At 39.7% G+C, this 21248-nt stretch overlaps 1 protein-coding gene across 8 annotated transcripts in view; it reads right to left on the bottom strand.

The window, feature by feature from the left end:
- The window catches only part of DLC1 (DLC1 Rho GTPase activating protein), a 412922-nt gene that overhangs the window by 154606 nt on the left and 237068 nt on the right, over positions 1 to 21248 (bottom strand). Inside the window, exon 1 of one of the 8 annotated variants that reach the window (XM_043893665.1) lies at positions 17052 to 17304. The exons of the other annotated variants lie outside the window; for them this stretch is intronic. Coding sequence (XP_043749600.1) covers positions 17052 to 17190 — 139 coding nt within the window. The 5' untranslated portion in view covers positions 17191 to 17304. Of the gene's footprint in view, positions 1 to 17051; positions 17305 to 21248 lie in introns of those variants that run through there. 8 annotated transcript variants of the gene reach the window in all.

Raw genomic sequence — 21248 nt, 5'->3', positions numbered from 1 at the left:
GAGGCTCCGAGCAGAGCCCCACATGGCATGTCAGGGGTCCAGGTAAAATTAAAAGTCACGAAGTTGAGGAAATTTACCATCTTTTTGAGTTTGAAAAAAAAAAAGTTTAAAAACTTTAGCTACAATTTCTTTCATTGAGTCCTTTTTTGGGGTATGGGCACTACTGTTGGTGTGGGAGAGAGTGATAGTTCTAAATGTTAATTATGTTATGAGTGCTAAAAATAATCATTTTTATGGTGACGGCCATTGAATAAGTAAATTTAGTATAAAAATTATGGCTGTTAAAGACATTCTAATTGAAATAGGAGACTTAAAAGAAGAGACAAGGTTTATATTTTGGAGAGAAGAACAGAAAGAACTTAAAAGAATTGCTTAAGGGGAACATATTCCATGAGAAATTATAAAAGGCATTAAAATTAGGAGGAAAATCAATAATTATGTGATTATAAGAAAATCAGCCTACGTTTTACAGAGCAAGGCTTGTTTCTATCCGAACTTCATGTTCTCAAAGAATGACTTGTGATCAACGGTAAAGTGAAAAGAGATCATTTAACTAAGGAAGTTGTAAATTCACCAATATTGCCAGGCAACTTTGAGGAGCCCATTTCTACAATCATATCTGAGGTCTTCACAATACCACACAGTGCACTGCTTCCAACGTATCAATACAAAAAGAAGAAAGACTGCTAGGTGGATGGAAAAATGCATGTGCAGAGATCACCATGCCCTTACTCAGCAGTCTTAATTTTAAAACTGAATAACCATCTTTAGTTATATATCTCTGAGAAAAAGTTGAGGTAAAGACATTGATTTTTAACAGGCATATCATTCTAAAGCATGATGCTTTGCTTACAAAAGACATCTTAAAAATAAAGTATTGCTATTTTACTCATTCAACACAGAAGAATAAAAAAATAAAATCCACACTTAGTTTTGAAAAATAATGCTTCTGCCATTTGAGGATAATTATCTACCATTTGAGGAAAGACTTGTTTCTCAGTGACATTTGTCCCTGGGACTTCACTGGCAGTCCAGTGGTTAGGACTCTGTGCTTCCAATATAAGAGGCTAAGGTTTGATCCCTCATCAGGGAAGTAAGATTCCACATGCTGCATGGAATGGCAAAAAAAAAAAAAGTTGGGCCCTTATGCCAGGTTTTCACACTTATTCCAGGGAACCCTTGGTCCTCATGGAAGCCTTCAAGGGAATCTTTTTTTAACTTTGGTGAAGAGGAGGTATTTCTTAATATAGGTTATTGTGAGAATATTATTTCTGAGTCATACTTTCTGCTTCCTCTAATTCTCAGATAGATTTCCCCTCCATTTTCTATCCTCATCACCTACCTAAGTTGCATGAGTACAACAGCTCAGTCGCTCAGTTGTGTCCAACTCTTTGTGACCCCGTGGACTGTAGCCTGCGAGGCTCCATTTTCCATGGAATTTTCCAGGCAAGAATACTGGATGGGGTTGCCATTTCCTACTCCAAGGGATCTTCCTGACCCAGGGATTGAACCCATGTCTCCTGCACTGGTAGGCAGATTCTTTACCACTGAGCCACCTAGGAAACCCTTAAGCTGCATTTGTACCCAAATATAGACCCAGAATAGGCATAAATGAACTTGACATTTATTATCACCTTTAAGCAGATATTTAACTACATTTTAATTAAAAATATTAAAATGAAAAATATTATTCATTATTTATAAGCTTCATCCCAACCCTATTTATCTAATTTTTACTTAATTCTATTAATAACTTAAAAAACCCTTCATGATATACTTATATATGATATATACATACAAAAATTTAGATATGTATATGACTATATATACAAGAACACATACATTTATATGTACCCATACATACATATTGATATATATACATTTGACTTTGTTAATATCTTATGCTATTTATATTTTTGTGGTTTTTTTTAAAGTAAATATTCTATGAGTTTTACAGCACTTGAAAAATTCTCTACTATTGAGATATTGGGTATTCTTCTATATCATTGGTGGGTGTGCAATACATGAACACCCACCACAGTTTGAACAGTTTGGCCACATAAGATGTGCATAACTTACTAAGAAATTCCATTCTTACAAGAATTACTCTGTCACAGAGAAACTTCTACACATATGTACAGAGAGGTATAAACAATAGTATTCATTCCTAATAGCAAATGCTTGTAATAGTGCATAACTGAAAACAAACTAAATGCCTTTCAGAAGAAGGATGACTAAGTAAAATACAGCATATTCATAAAATAAATAGTAAGAACAAATGATCTTTAAGTTTCAACATGAATAAAATAATTCTCAAGGAAAATCTATACAGAATATTTTTTGACATAAATCTCAGCAGTATTTTTTCGGAACTGCCTCTAAAAGCAAAAATAAATAAATGGGACCTAATTAAACTTGAAAGCTTTTGCATAGCGAAGGAAACCATTGACAAAACAAAAAGCAACATACTGAATGGGAGAAAATATTTGCAAATAATATGACTGATAAAGGATTAATAGTCAACATAAATAAACAGTTCATACAATTCAACATCAAAACAAAAACAAAAACCAAGCAATATGATTAAAAAATAGGTAGAATACCTGAATAGACATCGTGCCAAAGAGGAAATGTAGATAGCCAACAGGCACATGAAAAGATGGTCAACACTGCTAATCATAAGGGAAACGCAAATCAAAATCACAATGAGATATCACTTCACACCCTCAGAACAGCTATCATCAAAAAGAACATAAATAACAAATGTTGGTGAGGATGTAGAGAAAAGGAAGCTTACATACAGAGTTGGTGGGAATGTAAATTGGTACAGCCACTGTGGAAAAGAATATGGAGGTTTCTCAAAAAACTGAAAACAGAAATACCATATGACTTAATTCCAGTCCTGGGTATATATCAAAAAAGAACAAAAACAGTAATTCAAAGAGATGCAGGCACCCCCAGTGTTTATAGCAGCATTATTTATAATTGTCAAGATGAGGAAGCAACCTAAGTGTCCATCAACAGATGAGTGGATAAAAAAGCTATTCAGCCATAAGAAAGAATGAAATGTTGCCATTTGCAAACAACATGGATTATCTTGGAAGGTATTATTTAAGTGAAATAAGTCAGACAGAGAAAGACAAATGCTATATGATATCACTTATATATGGAATAAAAAAATGCACAACAAACTAGTGAAAATAACAACAACAACAACAAAAAATGCACAACAAACTAGTGAAAATAACAACAACAGAAAAAGAAGAACAAACTAGTAGTTGCCAGTGGGGAGTCTCAATAAAGGGACAGGGTAGCAAGATGTACAAACTATTAAGTATAAAATAAGCTACAAGGATATATCGTATAACACAGAGAATATAGTCACAATTTTATAATAACTATAAACTAAGTATCACCTTTAAAAATTGTGACTCATTATATTGTGTGCTCAGTTGCTCAGTCAAGTCTGACCCTTTGCAGCTCATGGACTGTGGTCCCCCAGGCTCCTCTGTCCATGGAATTTTCCAGGCAAGAATACTACAGTGGAGGGTCATTCCCTTCTCCAGGGGATCTTCCCCACCCAGGAATTGAACTCACATCTCTTGAGTCTCCTGCACTGGCAGGAGGATTCCTTACCATGTGTCACCTGAGAAGCCCATATAATATTGAACAAAACTAAACATCAATAAAAAGCTTAATTGATAAAAATATATTCAAAAATATAATTCTGAGCAAGATGACTTACAGAATGATATCTGTAGTATGGTCCCACTTAAAAAATTTAAATGTGCAAAACAATAATTAACATTGTTCTGGGTTACTTACATACATAATAAGAGTGCAAAACCATTATGGGAAGGACTGAATCCCAAGTTCAGGACTAGAATGTTAGGGGGAGTTGGGGAGGAAATGGGACGGAATGGGATTCAGGAGGGGCACACAGTAATTTTAAATTAAAAATTTTGAGACAGTAATTTTAATGTTTCATTACTTAAGTTAATGGTTGATACATGGGGATTTTTTTGTATGTCAAACACTTAATAATGATAATCTCGCCATTAGTTAATTGATAACATATCTAAAGATGTTTTTGGACAAAATATTTTTGGAAGGCAAAGGTACTGATTTCAAATGTTGCCTGAACTGTATCGAATCAAAAAAACAGCGAGTATGTTATGAAAACAGCAACTTAAGCCACATGAGACACTGTGATCAAGTGTCCCAGGGTAAGACTGCATGGACCATTAGCTAAAGCAACATCACCTTCATTTTACAAAAGCAATTAGTACATGCTTCAGTCTTCAAAGTGACCAAGGATTACCTACTCTTAAAAAGTTATTAAAAGCACTTGGCTTTTGACCCTTAGAGCACACTGGGTCCAAAGTATGGGTCAGCTTTTTTCCATTGTAATAAACATTACAAAATGCCATTTTCCTAGACTCTGTTTAAAAACAGAGATGTTACATAAGTTATTGTGATTCAAAAGCATACACTTTTATGTAGAGAAAAGTGGATAGCTCATGTCATGGTGTTTTATTAATCAGTTAAAATACTTTAAGTCCAGGTAGGGACAAGAATATAGAACAAGGACAGGAAAGTAAGCACACACAGGACAGATTATGAATTCTGACCTAATTCAACTTGTAGCTCATTTTCAATGCAAACTGGGTAAAGAAAAAGAGCAGACAGTCACAAAATCGGCTGGAGTCAGGGTCTGTGTGGGTTGTTAGGGGGATTAATGAGGATGAAAGGCCATGAAGGTTCACTCCAGGAATACTTCATGGGCAAAGTGGGAGTCATGCTCAGGGTCACAGCAATAAAAACATTTTCTGTGAACTGACCTCATAAGAATGGGAACCTGGAATGTGTGTGGCAATGGCTGAGAAGATGGGTGTGCTGTTTTGACCCATTCATTCTGGTGTGATCAGCAAGCAGGGGTTTACCCTCACCTCCCTGTTAAGGCCCTTCCCAGATGCCATTTTCTTATTTTCCTTTCTTTCTTTAAAAAAAATTAAATGTTTATTTTTTCCCATTTCCCAGCTTATTAACACTTGGCTCTTATTAACACTTGGCTAATCCTTGGGGTTTGTGCAGTGTGGCTGGTCACAGACTGTTGTTATTGCCTTAAATGTGGCAAAGGGGCATTTACAATAGATTTTCAGCCTGCGCTTTGAAATCACTTTTCTGAGGTTTAGCCTCCATGTTTATCTTCAGTTGTGCAAAGATTATGCTGTGCCAAAGAGCTCTGGCTGGAAACACAGCCCAGGTTCTAAGTCATCAATTTATACAAAGGATCACTTAAAGACTGAAAGAAATCTTTCTCTTCTTTTCTTACCCTAGCCAAAAAAAGAAGGAAAGAAGAAAGAAGCTTAATATTATGCACAAGATGTTGTATACAAATTGGGATTCATTACTGAATGTACATTTCACAAATGCACAATATCCTATGTGTAACATTTCCAGGGCTGTTCTCATCCTATTGCTATCAGGGCCGCCTACATACAAAGAACACAAATAAGGCAGACTCCTTGGGTTGTCTTGTCATGCCTCTACATTTTCCATCCTGGTGCTCCCAGCTTCACACAAGATCTGCTGGCATTTGGCTGCATGTGGTGTGTAGCCCGAGCATAAAAGAAAGGGCCTCAGTTTTCCCCTGTAACTGAGTGGACAGTATTCTACTCTGGTGTGTGCTCAGTTGCTCAGTCGTGTCTGACTCTTTGTGACCCCGTGGACTGTAGCCCGCCAGGCTCCTGTCCATGGGATCCTCCAGGCAAGAATACTGGATTGGGTTGCCATTTCCTTCTCCAGAGGATCTTCCCAACCCAGAGATCGAATCCACGTCTCTTGGGTCTCCTGCATTGGCAAACAGATTCTTGACCACTGTGCCACCTAGGAATGAGTGCTGGCTCTTAAATAAGCCCTCTGCAGAGTTTCTATCAATCAATAACACTTAGAATAAGGAAATCTACCCAGGTGAACTAAGACTTGAGAAGGCCTGGTACCACGCTCATCCCCACGTTGCTGTGGGTTTGGTCCTATCACTCCCTTCCCGCCCCCACTGGTTTATCATCTCATTTGTTCACCCAGGAGCTACACATGAGTCAATGTGCGTGTGCTCATTTCATTTGGCTGGAATTCACTAAATGAAATTCTAGCTTCTTGTAATAGCACAAAGGATAGATGTTCCTATTGCAGTCTGAAAGTACATGCTCAAACTTGTTTCCATTGGTGAAAAATTATAGTCCAAAGACTGACTCATCTGAGGTGAAAAACAATACGTTTGATGGCATCCTTTACAACCTGAGATGGGCTTCATTTTCAAAAGTTTTATTTTAAATATAGCATATCGTAAAGGTATATGAGGAATGTCCTTACTCATCCAGTTTAGCTCTCTCTTTTTTTTGCCAGATGTTTATGTTGGTGAGAAACCAATAACACTGTCTAGACCTCTAGGATATAGTAATCAAGCATGAATGGAAAACATTCAGAGGTCACACTTCAATCTGGACCTACAACATCCTGCTATTCAAAACCAGATTAGAGATGATGGCTCATGATAAACGGAACCACACCGAATGCTGAGTCAGTGATTTGAAAGTTGTCTGCAAAAAACTAAATATGTCACCAAAATTCTACAAGATAAAACAAAGTCTAGACATCATTACAGGAGCTGAACCTCTGCCCCCACTCCAGGCTGTCAACAACCAGATGCTACATTGTGACTTTTACACCAGCATCCTGTAAATCAGAGATCCTTAATCTGTTTTTGAAGAGAGGTTCCCTGAAGTCTTGGCTTCCTGAGGGATGTACGTGTGTGTGTGCTGAGTGTGTGTGTTTGTGTACACAACTGCCTAGATGTGTTCATATTAATAATAAATCCCTTAAAGACACACAGAGAGAAAAGTGATTTGTGGTGTCAGGATACTTAGAGATTACCAAGCAAGATTTCAGCTGGCAAAATATGGTGTGTTTTTTGCTATGTCCCGGTAATTTCTGTTGTCAAGAGGTTGTTAATTAGTTTTTCATTAATAGTGTTTCAGTTCTTAACTGACATAATTTACTGATTGGAGATTCCTGCAGTACAGGATCAAAACTGACACTGAATTCAACACAAAGATATTTTTACTAATCAAATAAAGAGGAGACTGGGTATCTTGGCAAATCATAAAAACAGCCTCTGTTCTCTCCACCTCCTAGGTGCCACTCTCAAGCCCTTACTGAACTTTCGACTGGGAATATATTTCTGTTACAATGAAAGCAAGGTGTGGGTCAATGACTATCTCAAAAAAGGGCAAACCTTACTGCTTCCAGCCTATACTGGAGCAAAATTGTGGTGGGATACTTTATCTTTTTATTTTTATTCTTTGGAGGAAGCAAACAGGTGAATCCATTCAGTTACTAGTGTGAGAATTTTTTTCCCAGTGTTGAGGAACATCCATATCACTTATCTGGCTGAACATATCAATGCTATTGTGAAAAAATTTTTCAATATGAAATCCCTGCATTTATCATCCTCCTAGTACACACACACACGCATGCACGTGCACACACGCACACACACACACATGTCGCTGCCATCACATCCTCATAGTGACATAGAGGCTCTTCTCTGCAATGATTCAAATGTTTTCATTTCCATGTGCAATAATGGAAAAGTGATAATTTATGATTTGAAAAGCTAGTTATCTCAAAGAAATTTTCACTTATAAATAATGTTCATTGGGATACAAATGAGCGTGACACTACCAAAGTACAGAAAAACCAGTAATGAAATAGTCTGTTCGTCCTTTTGTTATAATGCACTTCGGTCAGTAGTCAGGTCCTACTGCAGACAGGAGAGAGACAGAGGGAGGAAGGGGAGGAAGGAGAAAGGGAAAGAGGGAGGGAAAGAAGAAATGAGGGAAGAGAAAAGGAGGGAAGCGAGGGGGAGGGACAGATACTGACTGGCTCAGCAAGTGCCTTATGGGATCCGTCAAACCATGCCCTATAGGCTAGTTTTCTCCATAGGTTACTTTTTTTCCTGTCAACTAGACTCTAAACTATGGAAGTCTAGGGACAGTTTTTAATTTACGCTGTATCTTTTCTACCAGCTAGCATTACAGTCAGTGCACAATCAATCTTAGCTAATTTGTAGCTAGTACAAGGTTATGCCCATGCAATGCAAAAGCCCTCCGTCACTCTGCTTCAGGGGGTGCTCTGTCTGCCTTTTTGGCTGTAGGGTCTGGGCCACATCTCACCTTCTCTCTAAGGCCCCTTGTTTGAAAACAAAATGTTCAGCTTTGAAAACTTTCTTGCTTTCTTTCATCCTTTGGCTTCTCTACCTGGAAATACTAAGATGCCACAATTAACTGGATTCTTTGGAATATATTACGGAAGTCACTTCTAAGAGAAAATGAGGCCATGATAGGTGAACATACTTTCAGTGCTCAAAATATGCTCTAATTAAAATGTGGAAGCTGATAAAAGCAGTATTAATTCAAAGTCATACCTTCTTTGGTAATTTTCTCACTGATTTAATTAAACTCTTCATTTGATAGATAATTAATATTCAAATTATTTTTCTCTAATTTTCAAATTACTGAAAGCAATCTAGAGTGTTACTGATCTGAAATGAACTAGAATTTTTTTGAGATCATTATATATATATATATATGAGAATACAGAATTGCTTCACTATGATTATATGTGTGTGTGTGTGTGTGTGTGTGTCTGTGTGTTAGTCACTCAACTGACTCTTTGTGATCCTATGAACTGTAGCCCACCAGGCTCTTCTGTCCATGGAATTCTCCAAGAAAGAATACTGGAGCGGGTACCCATTCCCTTCTCCAGGGGATCTTCCCGATTCAGGGATTGAACCTGGGTCTCCCGTACTGCAGGCGGATTCTTTATTGTTTGAGCCACTAGGGAAGGCCCCATGATTACATACTTGACCTTCAAATTCTATTACCTCAAGTATTTTTCTGTTCAGAGTATGATATAACCTTGGTGACTGGTAAACATTTAAGAATATAATAATTATGCTGTATTTTTTGAGGTGTGATAATTATGTCATACTTTAATATAACTCATCCATCATTATTTCTCTTTTCTTTTAAAAATCCAAAATAGGAATATCTCTTTTAAAGTTATTATGGGAAGAAAAAATGTCCTTACTTCCAATTTGGTTCCATGAGAAATTCTGTGCAATAACAAAAGACTTATAAAAATCTATTTTAAGTCCATAGCCCATGTAAGTTGAGATCTGAGATGAATCTCATCAATAAACTAAAATATTTAAAACACAATCTTCAAGTTTAGTTCATTCAGAATTCCGAATCAGTCAAAAGCACCCTGTTTTAGATAGTGACATATTTTAAACTTTAGTGCATTTCAACATCATAAACAAGTCAGTATCTCATCTTAAAGAAATGGTTAAAGCTATGATCTCATAGCACTTCGGAGGTATCGAGTCTTTGTCCCATGAAGGGAATGGCTAGTTCATCAGGAAAGATGCACTAATTTGTCTGATACTTCTTTGCAGAAAGGGTCTCCCCTTGTTCCATGGGGTTGTCCACTGATGGTCTGATTTACATTTATAGGTTACTCTGCTCATGAAAGGAGTTGGGCTCGCTGGGATGTACAGAGCAGTTTAAACTGATGTTTCTCAACCTTTATGCTCATGTTCCATCCCTCCCACCTGCGCATGATTTCTCTATCTTCAGCATTTTGGAAGATGCAGTTTGCGCTATGGAAACAATAAATGGGTCATGTATATTTTTAAAAACTACATGTGCTCTTTCCAATATTGCCCCTTCCAAGTGTGTCTTTTCTCATCCCCTCGAAAGTCACTGGTTTAAAGATCAAATCAGTGATGAGTTTCAGACCTCTCTCAATGTCAAGAGACACTGCACAGTTCTTCCTTAAGAAAATGGGGCTTGTGTTGCCCATGCTGGGTCCCTCTTAAGTTTAAAGGTAGAATTCAGATGTGATGTTCATGGCTGATGGTTAAGGACTGGGTCTGTCTTGTTCTCTGGTACTTAGCACAACATTTCGCATATGATAGATTCTCAATAAATATTTATGATATTAATTAATGATGATGGCATATTTGGATGTTTCTGATTTTTGTCCACAGACATTCATTAATGGATTTTTAAGGTATTGCCAAAAATACCCTAGCTTAAATGGGAATAAAAATAGTAGTACATGCCTCTTAGGATCATTTTTAAGATTAAAGCACTTGGTAAACATTCAAATGACAACTTAGTTATTGTTATTATATTATACTAGCTGCTTTGTCTTTGACTATTGCCTGAGGAATATAACAGTAGTCCTATAGTTGCTAGTTTGATTATTAAAGGGATGAGTAACTTTGGTCTTTTCCATGGTTGGGTCTTCATCAATAATTCCAGGAAAATGATTCAAAAATATCAGTGGTTGTTCACAAGCAATGTGGGAAGAGCACAGAAGGATCAACATGAACACACCATCATTACAAGTAAATAGCCCTAACACATGCCTTGTGAAGAGCATATCCTCTTTCTCCAAGAATGGCATATTATTATTAAGTGACAGGAAGAAGAAACTGAAAAACACATACAAGGCAAGCTTGACTTCAATCTACTCCTTAATCATTCCTCTAGAATAGAGCTCCTCCAGTGGAATGTTCTTTTAAATCCTGTTTTGGTTTCATGATACAGATTCTGATGCTTAGGCAGACCTGTCACTAATATGAAACAGTCACTCAGGTGTGTCCGACTCTTTGCAACCCCATGGACTACAGCCCACCAGGCTCCTCCGTCCGTGGAATTCTCCAGGCAAGAATACTGGAGTGGGTAGCCAGTCCCTTCTCTAGGAAATCTTTCCAACCCAGGGATCAAACCGAGGTTTCCTGAGCTGCAGGCAGACTCTTCACAGATTGAGCCATCAGGGAAGCCACTAGGGAAGTCACGAATATACCCCTTCTATTAAGCCCCTGACTTTGAACACATCTCATTATTGTAATTATAATGACCTTTGGTAAACTATGCTGACTGTTCATCCATACTGTTTTATGTCATCCTTTTCTGGAGAGACATACTATTTTAGATGAACAAAGTTATAGAAGTTTTGCTCCAGAAAAGGAGGCGTGAGGACTGTCCCTTTCAAGTGGCAGCCTTGATGTTGAGCGTACTTTTTCCTACCTCAGAGCTGGCCCACGTGCTTAGATCTCGCCTGCTGGTGCTGCTGCTCTTTCCCATGTTTGGCTCCATCTATCTAGCAATTTTCAAAGCAGGTTCCAACTCGTTTGGGAAGACTCTCAGATATTGTATAATATATCTAGCCTGACAAAGTCATATGCAAAGACTGATTCCCTCATCAGTGTGTGAAAACAGTTAACTCTCGAGTCAATTCTTTTTGGATTTCAACCCAGTGTCCGTAAAAGTCACCTTCGTTAGATTCTTCTTTCTTTTGCACCACAGGTACAGAAGTAAATCCCATGTTCCATTCAAATGTTACCTTTTCATTTCCTTAGGACTGGTGAACTACTTTTGCCCAAAAGACTTAGGCAAATGCTGGGGTGTCACCCTATAGGGGTGAAGCTTCCTTGTAAGTAGATCATAAGGAAACGGGAAGTTATACCAACCAAAAACTGACAGAGGGTTTACTTATACCAGAGACTTTTCTGAGGACTTTGTATAGTAACTCACATGATCCTTAAAACAATTTTATGGCATAGATACTATTTTCATCCCTTTTTAAATTGGTGAGGAACAGACTTGCCCAAAGTTACCGAGGCAGTCTGATAGCACAGCCAGCTTGCTCAGTAACTATATTATATTTCCTCTCATTCAAGCTGGCCTCAGCATCAGAATGCTTCTTTTTTTTTTTTTTTTTAGAAATAGTAATATCTAATTTAATACATGCTCATATCCACCCTTTAGAAGGCGACCGTGTCTCATGAAGCATTATTAATGGTTGTTTCTCAGGCCCTTCGAAATGTTCTGTAGTGTTGCATTCTTCTAGAGAAGTCTTTGTTTACTGGAGGAGCCTGCATAGTTTGAGGCATACATCACTCCTGGTTAAAAGACATTCTATTTGCCCTTACTTGCTTTCCATGGTGAACCAATGAGTAGAAAACAGTTCACAGGAGTCACTGTTTGTGGTTGCCTGTCACGGGAAATGGGCCAGAATTCTTGATGCCCTACTGAATTCAGAGCCAATATACTGTACAGTGTGTTGAGCATTCTTTTTTGCTGGTGAAGTGGAGACTTGGTCAGCTGAAATGTAAAAATCTACTTCCCAAAAGATAGAAGATGCTGAACATCCAACAAAGTATCCCGGGGGGCAGGGAGGGGGGCTCTAACCTATCATAGATATCTGAAGCATTTATTTTATGCCTATTGAATCTGAGACTGGTCTAAATTTTCTTAATTTCTTCATAGGCAATTCGGTTCCTCTTCTCTTTAATGTTTAGCCACGGAACTGTGTGTTCATAACAGGTTGAAGTATTTAGGTTTTTTCCCCTTATGTCATCTTTCCCTAAAATAGATTGAATACTTTAAAAAATCAGTATGTCTTACACTATAGAAATTGTTCTTATCTTGTGTGCGTGTGCTTAGGTGCTCAGTCATGTCCGACTCTTTGAAATCCCAAGGACTGCAGCCTGCCAGGCTCCTCTGTCCTTGGGGTTCTGCAGGAAGGAATACTGGAGTGGGTTGCCATGCCCTCCTCCAGGGGATCTTCCCAACCCAGGAATCAAACTAGAGTCTCTTGCATTGCATGTGGATTCTTTACCAACTGAGCTACTAGGGAAGCCCTGTTCTTATTACAGGTTAAATAAGAGCTAATATTTTATTGCTTTTTGGATAATTTATTCAGTCCACTTTCCAAATTGATGAAAGACACTTCATATATGTCCTCTGGATTTTGCCTTACTTTCAGTCTTCAGTCTCTCTGTGTCTTTCTCATCTTAATTTTTTTTTAATTTCCTTAGAGGGCATCCTGTTGGTATATCAGTTTAAACTTGTTAATGGATCTTTGTGAAATATACATCAAAGAATTCCAGCCATCTCATGTATGAGAGCCTAGCATCTCAGGCAATAAGAATTTTTGACTGAAAGCATTTGAAAGCCATGGAAAGCATTAAGCAGGCATTTTTAATTCAGGGTCTATGGAGAGAATTCAAGGTGTCCATGAACTTGGAGGAGGAAATATAACATTTTTATTGTCACTAAACGTCATTGAGATGTAGCATTTTTTTGAATTATGAATGTTGACAAATTGACACCACTGCACACACAGTGGTACTAGTGTCCCCATGGCTTCATCACCAGTGGAAATGAGACTCTTCCAAACCACATTACAGTTATCACAAAATATCATTTATACTCATCCTTCCTCCATAGTTATGGCCGTTGTCACACTCACTCCAGATCACACACGATTGCAGTTCTGTCCACAGATGTTCACGGGACGCTGCTGGCCCCATTCAGCCGCTAAACAGGAAAGCTGAAGATCTGCATGTTGCCACCTAGATATGGATGTTGCCCAGGATTTCCTCTCTATGATGGTTGGTGACAAGGAGACGAATTAAGGATGGCTGTTCAGTTTAATGCTATTAATTATGGCTGCAGTAACAATCTGCACACCCACATCTTTTAAAAACATCAAATTTATATTTAATTCCCTATATTGAATCCCATGGACAGAGGAGTCTGGTGGGCTACAGTCCATAGGGTCTCAAAGAGTCGGACACGACTGAAGTGACATAGCACCTGTTTTGAACACATTATCCTGTTACAGAATTCATTCATGTTATAGTGCCATATCACAAATTTTAGTTTGAACACCTTGATCCCTATATTTCATTCTAATTGGTTTCTGCTATAATTCTATACATTTTGTTTATATATTAAAAATATTATTCTGAGAAGTGAGTTCATAGGTTTCACCAGAATGCTAATGAGATCCATTGGCACAAAAATGTGTAGTCCTATATGATAGGATTAAGGGGCAACAGGTTTTTCAGGAATGAAATGCTCCCCAGAGCCAAGATGTCCCCGAGCTCAAGGAGAAGAGTGGCAAGGACGCAGTACACGCGTAAGACCGAAGCACAATTCGTCCAGAGAAGGGCTGTCAGCCCATCTGTCACTCACTGTTAACCTCAAAGTTCTAACTCCCTGAAAACACAATGTCGTCCTATGCTCTCAGGAGAGAAAAGAGACTGAGAACAATGGCTGCAGAGGGGACGGGAGTAAGAGAAGGCCCGTGGGCTGCGGTTGTGCAGAACCAGCAATTACAGATAAAGGAGGATGCAATTAAGACAGTCTGTTCTGTCACTCCTCGCGACTGGTCGGTCTTTCAATAGCAGCAAGCAACAATTCTGTCTTCCATTTATGTAAGGCTGTGGATCCTTAAAAATAACAGATGGAATCTGTTTTACACATAAGAGAGTTTAAGGCAAGGGGAGGTAAATGATGGTTTGCGTATATAACACCATTTGGAGTCTCCTAGAAGAACTAGGAGCTTCTAAGTTATGTAGTGTGTGTGTGTGTGTGTGTGTGCATACATGTGCGTATATGTGTAAGAGAGAGAAAAACGGGGACCTACACTGATTGAGAGAGAAGATATCTAACAAGGAAACTTAAAACTCTGTCCCATGGCCAAACACTCTAGTCAGGTGAAACCTCTGAAAGAAACTGAAATCTCAGATTAGTGTTTGAGAAACTTGGTGAAAGTCATCAAGGTAACGACCATCATGGAAATAACATTCCAGGTACTATTAACAGAAGTTATTTCCCTCCAGAGGCTTCCAAACACGTTTCACCTGTCACCTCATTAACTTCACAACATAAGAGAAGTGGGCGGTTTGGATTTTCTACTGCCCTCCATTCTGCAAGAGAGGGCAAAGTGGTGTGATGTAGAATAAAGACTGGATTTGATGTTTAGAGAAGTAGCTTTTTGTGGATAATTAACAGCTAATATTTAGCCTTTGGTCAGCGTAGGGGGCGGGGTGCAAAGAAGTTTGAGGAAAAGCATAGAAGTGTCCTGAAGTCTGGCTGTGCACCAAATAGGTCTCCACTTGACTGAGCTATAAGCCAAGCAGGAGAGAGGACACAGAAAGAGTCCAAGTCCCCAGCAACCGCAGTCAGCTATGGTAGCCAAAGTCCTTTCTTATTCAAGTATCATATCGGGCTATTCCACTGTGTAAATTACCAAAGAGGTTCATATTTGTCTTAGAGAACCCTGACAATATAAAGAATCTCTTCCTTCAGTAGACCTAAAGCTAAAGTCCCACTTGCTGTTAGAGCTGGGGAAATGTTTAATTTTTATCACATGTAAAAAGTAACTATTTTTCTCCACGAGGTCTTCATGAGGTGCTATATTTTGGACTCCATACAGACCATTAATATATAACAGACAAATGACAAAGCAGAGACAATAACTTTCTAGGGATAATATCCTTATTCTAAGAGACCAACAGCTGTCAAAAGCTCTTCATTTATGAAAATACAAGAGGAGGTCTGGGAAGCAAGACTGTTTGAATCAACCTCTAGTTTCAAATTAGAGCACCAAGCTACAATAAAATAATTTTATGTTATTTTTAATAAAGCATGATTTGTGAAATCTTTCCACTTGGGACAAAGGATGTGTCAAGAAAACCAACAGTGAAACAACCATTTTTTAAAGAGTCAATCAATAGAGTCATGAATTTTACACTCCCATATCTTATGTCTTTAACTTTTGGCCAACTGGAAATTGTTATTACTTAAATCTACTTTAAAAAAACTTACTATAAAGTTGGATTTCTTCAAGGTATCATATTTTACTCTAAAGCCACAATAAAATTATTAAATTTAAAATATTTTACTTTCTTCACTACCTTATGGTAGACTTGACATTGTTTACTCTTTCCCAGTCTTGAGCAGTATTATTTAGTTTAACAGAGAGAAAGATTTTCATGAGCATTTAGGACCAATTTACAGCCTACAATGATATGTAACTGGCAGGTTATCTTCCTAATCTGCTTTACCACGATCACAAACCCTAACTTTCACCTCTTCAAGTCATGTCAGGACAATGAGGTCAAAGTCGAACGGCCTTTTATCAAGAACACATAGCACAGAAACCTGGATTGACACTTGGAGGCCACATCCAATATTTTTAACCATTAAGAACTTCATTCACTCTATGGAAAAACAACTGGATTAACCAAGAAGGTTAAGAAAACATAATCTTTGACCCATCCATGCAAATAGCAGAAGTATACCGACTTGGAGAGCAAACAAGAAGGAGCCATTAAACACTGTTGGGGTGCCTTCTCTGGATGCACAGAGGTTTTGTTTCCTTGTGAGAAGCTATTTTTTAAATCAATTTATGAATATTCTTAACACCACAATCAGGCAGAGGTTCCCTTTTCCTTAACGTAGGAACGTTTAAAGGAACGACTGTTCCTTTCAAACAGTCTGCCATTCGGTCTCTGTCACATGAACCCTAGAACGTTTGAACTGCACACTGTATTTACGTTTTATTATATTTCAAACGCCTGCCTCCAGCATACCTGACACCCTCTTGGAACTCAGAGCAGCCCCAGGCTGCCAGAGGAAATACCAGCAGGCTTTCACTGGGCTGCATAGATGAGTCCCCTGCCCCTCAGCCTCCCAGGCCCCTCTCTGCACAGGCCAGGCCACCTCACCAGACCAGCTCCGCAGCTGACCCTCCCAGGCCCATCCGACCTCGGGGCTTTTGCCTGGTGTTGTTATCACCACCGATTTCCTGACATTTGAAAGGTCCTTGCTTTTGTTTTCAAGGCTAAAAAAAAAAAAACAAAAACCCACAAAACCTCTCATAAAACCTTATCTAGAAATAATCAGACCAGAAACCAGAAAGGAACTGGAGTTTCAAAAAAAAAACTCACTCCAGAAACGCTAAACCTCAGAACAAGGGAGACTGAAATCCTTGCCATGACAGTGATGAACTTCACCGCGTTGATGAGCTCATGCATGATCCGAGTTAATAACTGTGCCTGTGTATTTAATTGTTTTCCTTTTCAGACCTCTCGTCCTCGCCCGCCCCTCTTCGCCTCTCACCTGCCAGCCGCCTGTCTCGGGTGTTTTTCCAAATGACATCCAGGGCTCTGGCCGTGGAGTCTCGGATGTGATCACTGAAGGACCTCCGGAGAGGGGCTCTCAGGGGCCTCGCCATCACGCGGGCCTCGGGGTCCCCCATCCGCCGCGGCCGCAGCGGACTTCGGCGCTACCCCGGCGCGGCCACCCACCCGCGGGGCTCGCTCCTGCGGCGGTCCCTCCCCGGCGGCGGGCGGTCGCCGTGCGAGGCGGCCGGGGTGCGTGCGCGCCGGGCCCGGGGGCGAGCGAGCCGCGCGCGAGCCCCGCGCCCTCAGGAGCCGGGCATTGCGGCTGGGCTCGCGCCGCGGCCCGGGGAGCGCCGACTGCAGGCGGCCGCCTGGCCCCGCGCCAGGCCCGCGCGGCTGCCACATCTGGAAAGGCTTAGAAGTGAGCCTGCGACACCCGCTCGCAGCTCTCGGGCTGCCTTCGTGCCTGTCTAGATGATTCTGGCTTCCTGTGTGATCCAGTAACCCGACTTGGCAGAGCTCGGCTGTTGGTCTAGGCAATAACGTGTCCCCCTGCCCTGGCAGGCCGGTACCCTTGCGTGTTTTGAAGGAAAGGCCGGGCAGGAGGCAGAAAGGGGACGGAGGGAGAGGAGGGGTGGGCAGGTGGGGCTGTCTTCCATCTTCATGGCTAATTCTCACTCACATTTGTGTTTTATTAACTCATGTGTGTTTCTACATTAGGCTGTTTATGAGACAGAAAGTCCAGCCTTTAGTTGTGGTTGTGGGAGGGAGCTAGGGCTGGAGCGAACATTCTTCAGATCAATCTAGATTCCCTCTAGGAAACAGACACCTGCGTTTTAAAGCGAAATATTAATCAGCTCCTCGTATTTCCCCTCTAACTATGCTTCCACTTACAGCCAGTGGTTTCATCAGATAATTCTAGGTTTTACCCTTAAGTAAGGATCAGATGTCCCCTGGTTTTGTGAATCTTTTGGCTCCCACTAAGCAAACTTCATCATTGTAATTGCACATCAAAAACTCTGCCCAAAAGAATTTAAAAAATAAATAGTGCCAAGCACCATGAAATCAAAATATGGGCCAACTGCTTCTTTTACAAGATATGTTTTTGAGTTTCTAAAATGCCAAGTAAATCTATTTCTCTGCCAATAAGTTTGGCTGATTTTCTGCCTTTCAATGCGTTAATAATCCTCTCTTTTTTCACTGTTCCCTAAATCCAATCTTACAACTTTCAGTGTTTGGCATGGAGGCTTAATATTGGCATCAGATAGTATCTAAGAGCTAATTTATAACTTTTCAAAATTACAAGATGCTGTAAAAGCACTTAGTAAATCACAAGGCATGATGCAAATGCTAATTATTATTGTAATTATTTTTGTACATGAAATCATTTTCAACCCAGGCTGATCCTGAATCTCCAAATTTCTGTAGTGTGCATCCTCTTTCCCATCACATTTGACAACTGAATTATATAAAGGGTGAGAATTAAATTAGTGTAGTTGTGCTCACGAGTTACAACTAACACTAGTACTACTGCTTATCAGTAACTCATGTGTCCTAAACTTACTGTTTCCAGAGTGCTCATGCCCTTGAGTCCCTCCAAACTGAGAACATGCTCCTTGGTAGATACCACTTTGCTTTATCACTGGGCTGGGCATAGATTAGGAGTCAGTAGGTACCAACTGCTGAGGCATGTAGACCTCTGTGCCTGTGGGAGACAATCCCAAGGGAATATTCTCCATAAAAATCTCAAAAAATTGGACTGCCTAATACCTTGTTCCCTTTTAAAATGGAGTACCCAAAGTGTATGTGTGTGTGTCCTTCAAAGAAGCCTGGGCACTTTGAACCAAGTTTATTCATTTCCTGGTCAGATGAAACAGAACAGTTCTCCGTGGACACTGTTTGCAGAGGAGCAGCATGAAGCAACCATAGCATAAGCAGGGAACCACACCCTGTGCTAGGCATGGGGAAGCTGAAGATAAAGGGGACCCTGGCTCTGTCTTGGGGGAGGGAAAAAAATCACACTGGCTCACAAATGATTTCAAAATAGTGTGATTCATTCTATGATCGAAGCATGTGCCAAGGAGCACCAAGAAGGAAAAGGTAGCCTGGATTTCTCACTCCTGTTAGGCACAGACTACATCTAAATTTCTCCAACTATGACAGAGTCAGGGACATACAGTCATTTCTAGCACAGATATCAACAACTGATAGTCTGAGTCATGCAAAGAGACTGACTACAAAGGCACAAAGCTCTTCTCTACCCAAACACAGAAAGAAAGGGGGAGCGAAAGAGGGGAAATAGTATTTACTGAGTACCTATGATGTATCACAGGCTCTCCTAGCATTAGCTATAGACCGATGTATATAGACCCCTACAGTTATATAGATCACTATCAGCGTTACTTTGTCCTCTTTATTGATGAGGAAGCTGAAGCATAGAGAGAAATGTTTTGAGAAAGGTCAGATAGTAATTGGCAGATCCAGGATTCACACCCAGTGCTGTCTGCGTCCAAAACTCATTAGCCTCCTAATCAATTTTAATGGTCAGAAACAAATAATAGTGATGATACTGATTCATTAAAACTATCTAGGCTCAGTTGATGCTGAGTTATGGATCAAAACTCCATAATCTTATCCAAATAAAACTACCACTGGACCCACTGTGTGGAGGAAGAAGCCAGAGTTTTAGATGTTTGAGGTGATGCCACCTATGGAACATCAAGGTCAATCAGTCAAGAGAACCAAGAGCTAGTCAACACATATTGTCTAATGATGGAGTACTCAGCTCAGATCTCCAAAGTGTTCCCAAACAACTCTCCTTCTTTGTAGCACTCTCTTTCCAGGACAATACTCCTGGTTTTGATACACTGATTAGAAAAATCTTCTTATGCTAAGTACAGCTTCCATTAGGTAGAATGACCTAAACTATCTGAAAGATTTTTATGTTTTCTTTAAAAGGAAAATTACCAATATAAAGGTTGCTTTTTTCTTTTTTGGCCGCACTGCATGACATACGATATCTTAGTTTCCTCCCCAGGAATGGAACCTGTGCTCCCTACAGTGAAGTGTGGAGTCCTAACCACTGGACCACCAGGGAATTCCCATAATGTAACTTTTACTGATAGACTGTTGGAGAGGAGAGACACAGCTAAATGTTTTCAAGCAAGGTGGGCTTTAATTACTGATTTTACCATAGTCCAAAGTAGGGCTGGCAACTTGGCCCCTCATTTCTAAAAACTCATTAAATCCAAATTTCATTGTGAGGTCATTTCAAGTCCTTATGGAGAAACTTGGCCACATACCATGGGTATGGTGCAAAAAACATTCTAATACATAACAAATTTAAAATTATATTTTTATTTCTGTTTTCTGTCTGCACTTACTGGCCATCAAAAATGTTCCACAACAACAACAAAAAATGCCCTTCAGAATTTATTGTTTATAGAATAACTCCTCAAGTTATATTTCTACAAATTTGAGATAATCCAAGTCTCCTGTAATTGTGAGAGGTGAATACAGTATGTGATAATTAGTGTTGGTCTCAGCTTAGCAGATGGGAGGAGTGGGAATAGAGAAGTCATCTGGTGTTTTTCAAGATCCTGCTGGGAATTGTAAGAGCAGTGAAAATAGTAACATCATGCTCTGATTGCTTTTCAGCTCCTGCTTTTTATGATAAAGGACTAGTTTCAGTCATTGGTGGAGCTGCCCTCTGACCTGAGGAAGCTTTGCAAGCTCATCTAGATCCCTGGAGAGCAGGGATTCTAGTCAGTATACCAGGCTAGAGATTCTGGCTTACGTATGCCTCTAATATTTTCCATCTAAGCAAGTCATCCCACTCTGGCAATGTATTACATATTTTATCTAATTTATAAATGTCATCTTCTTATTGCAAATAAATCTTTTAATTTCATAGTATTTCTAGGTCTGTGTGCTTTGATCTAACAGCGGGGACACCTTCTTGTCCGAGCCAGTGTAACATAAATCTGCTTTGGTCTTACGGCTACTCTCATTTGCTGATGCAACTTACTTAAGCCTTTTAGGACTACTCAAAGTTGGCTCAGAAGGAAAAGAATCTTCCTGGAATGCACGAGACGTGGATTCTATTCCTGGGTTGGGAAGATCCCCTGGAGAAGGGAATGACTACCCTCTCCAGTATTCTCCCCTGGAGAATTCCATGGAGAGAAGAGCCTGGTGG

The sequence above is a fragment of the Cervus elaphus genome, chromosome 32 (assembly GCF_910594005.1).
Source record: "Cervus elaphus chromosome 32, mCerEla1.1, whole genome shotgun sequence".
Classification (NCBI taxonomy): Eukaryota; Metazoa; Chordata; class Mammalia; order Artiodactyla; family Cervidae; genus Cervus; species Cervus elaphus.
The sequence above is the reverse complement of the archived record's forward strand: the minus strand, read 5'-3'. Positions and strand labels throughout refer to the sequence as shown.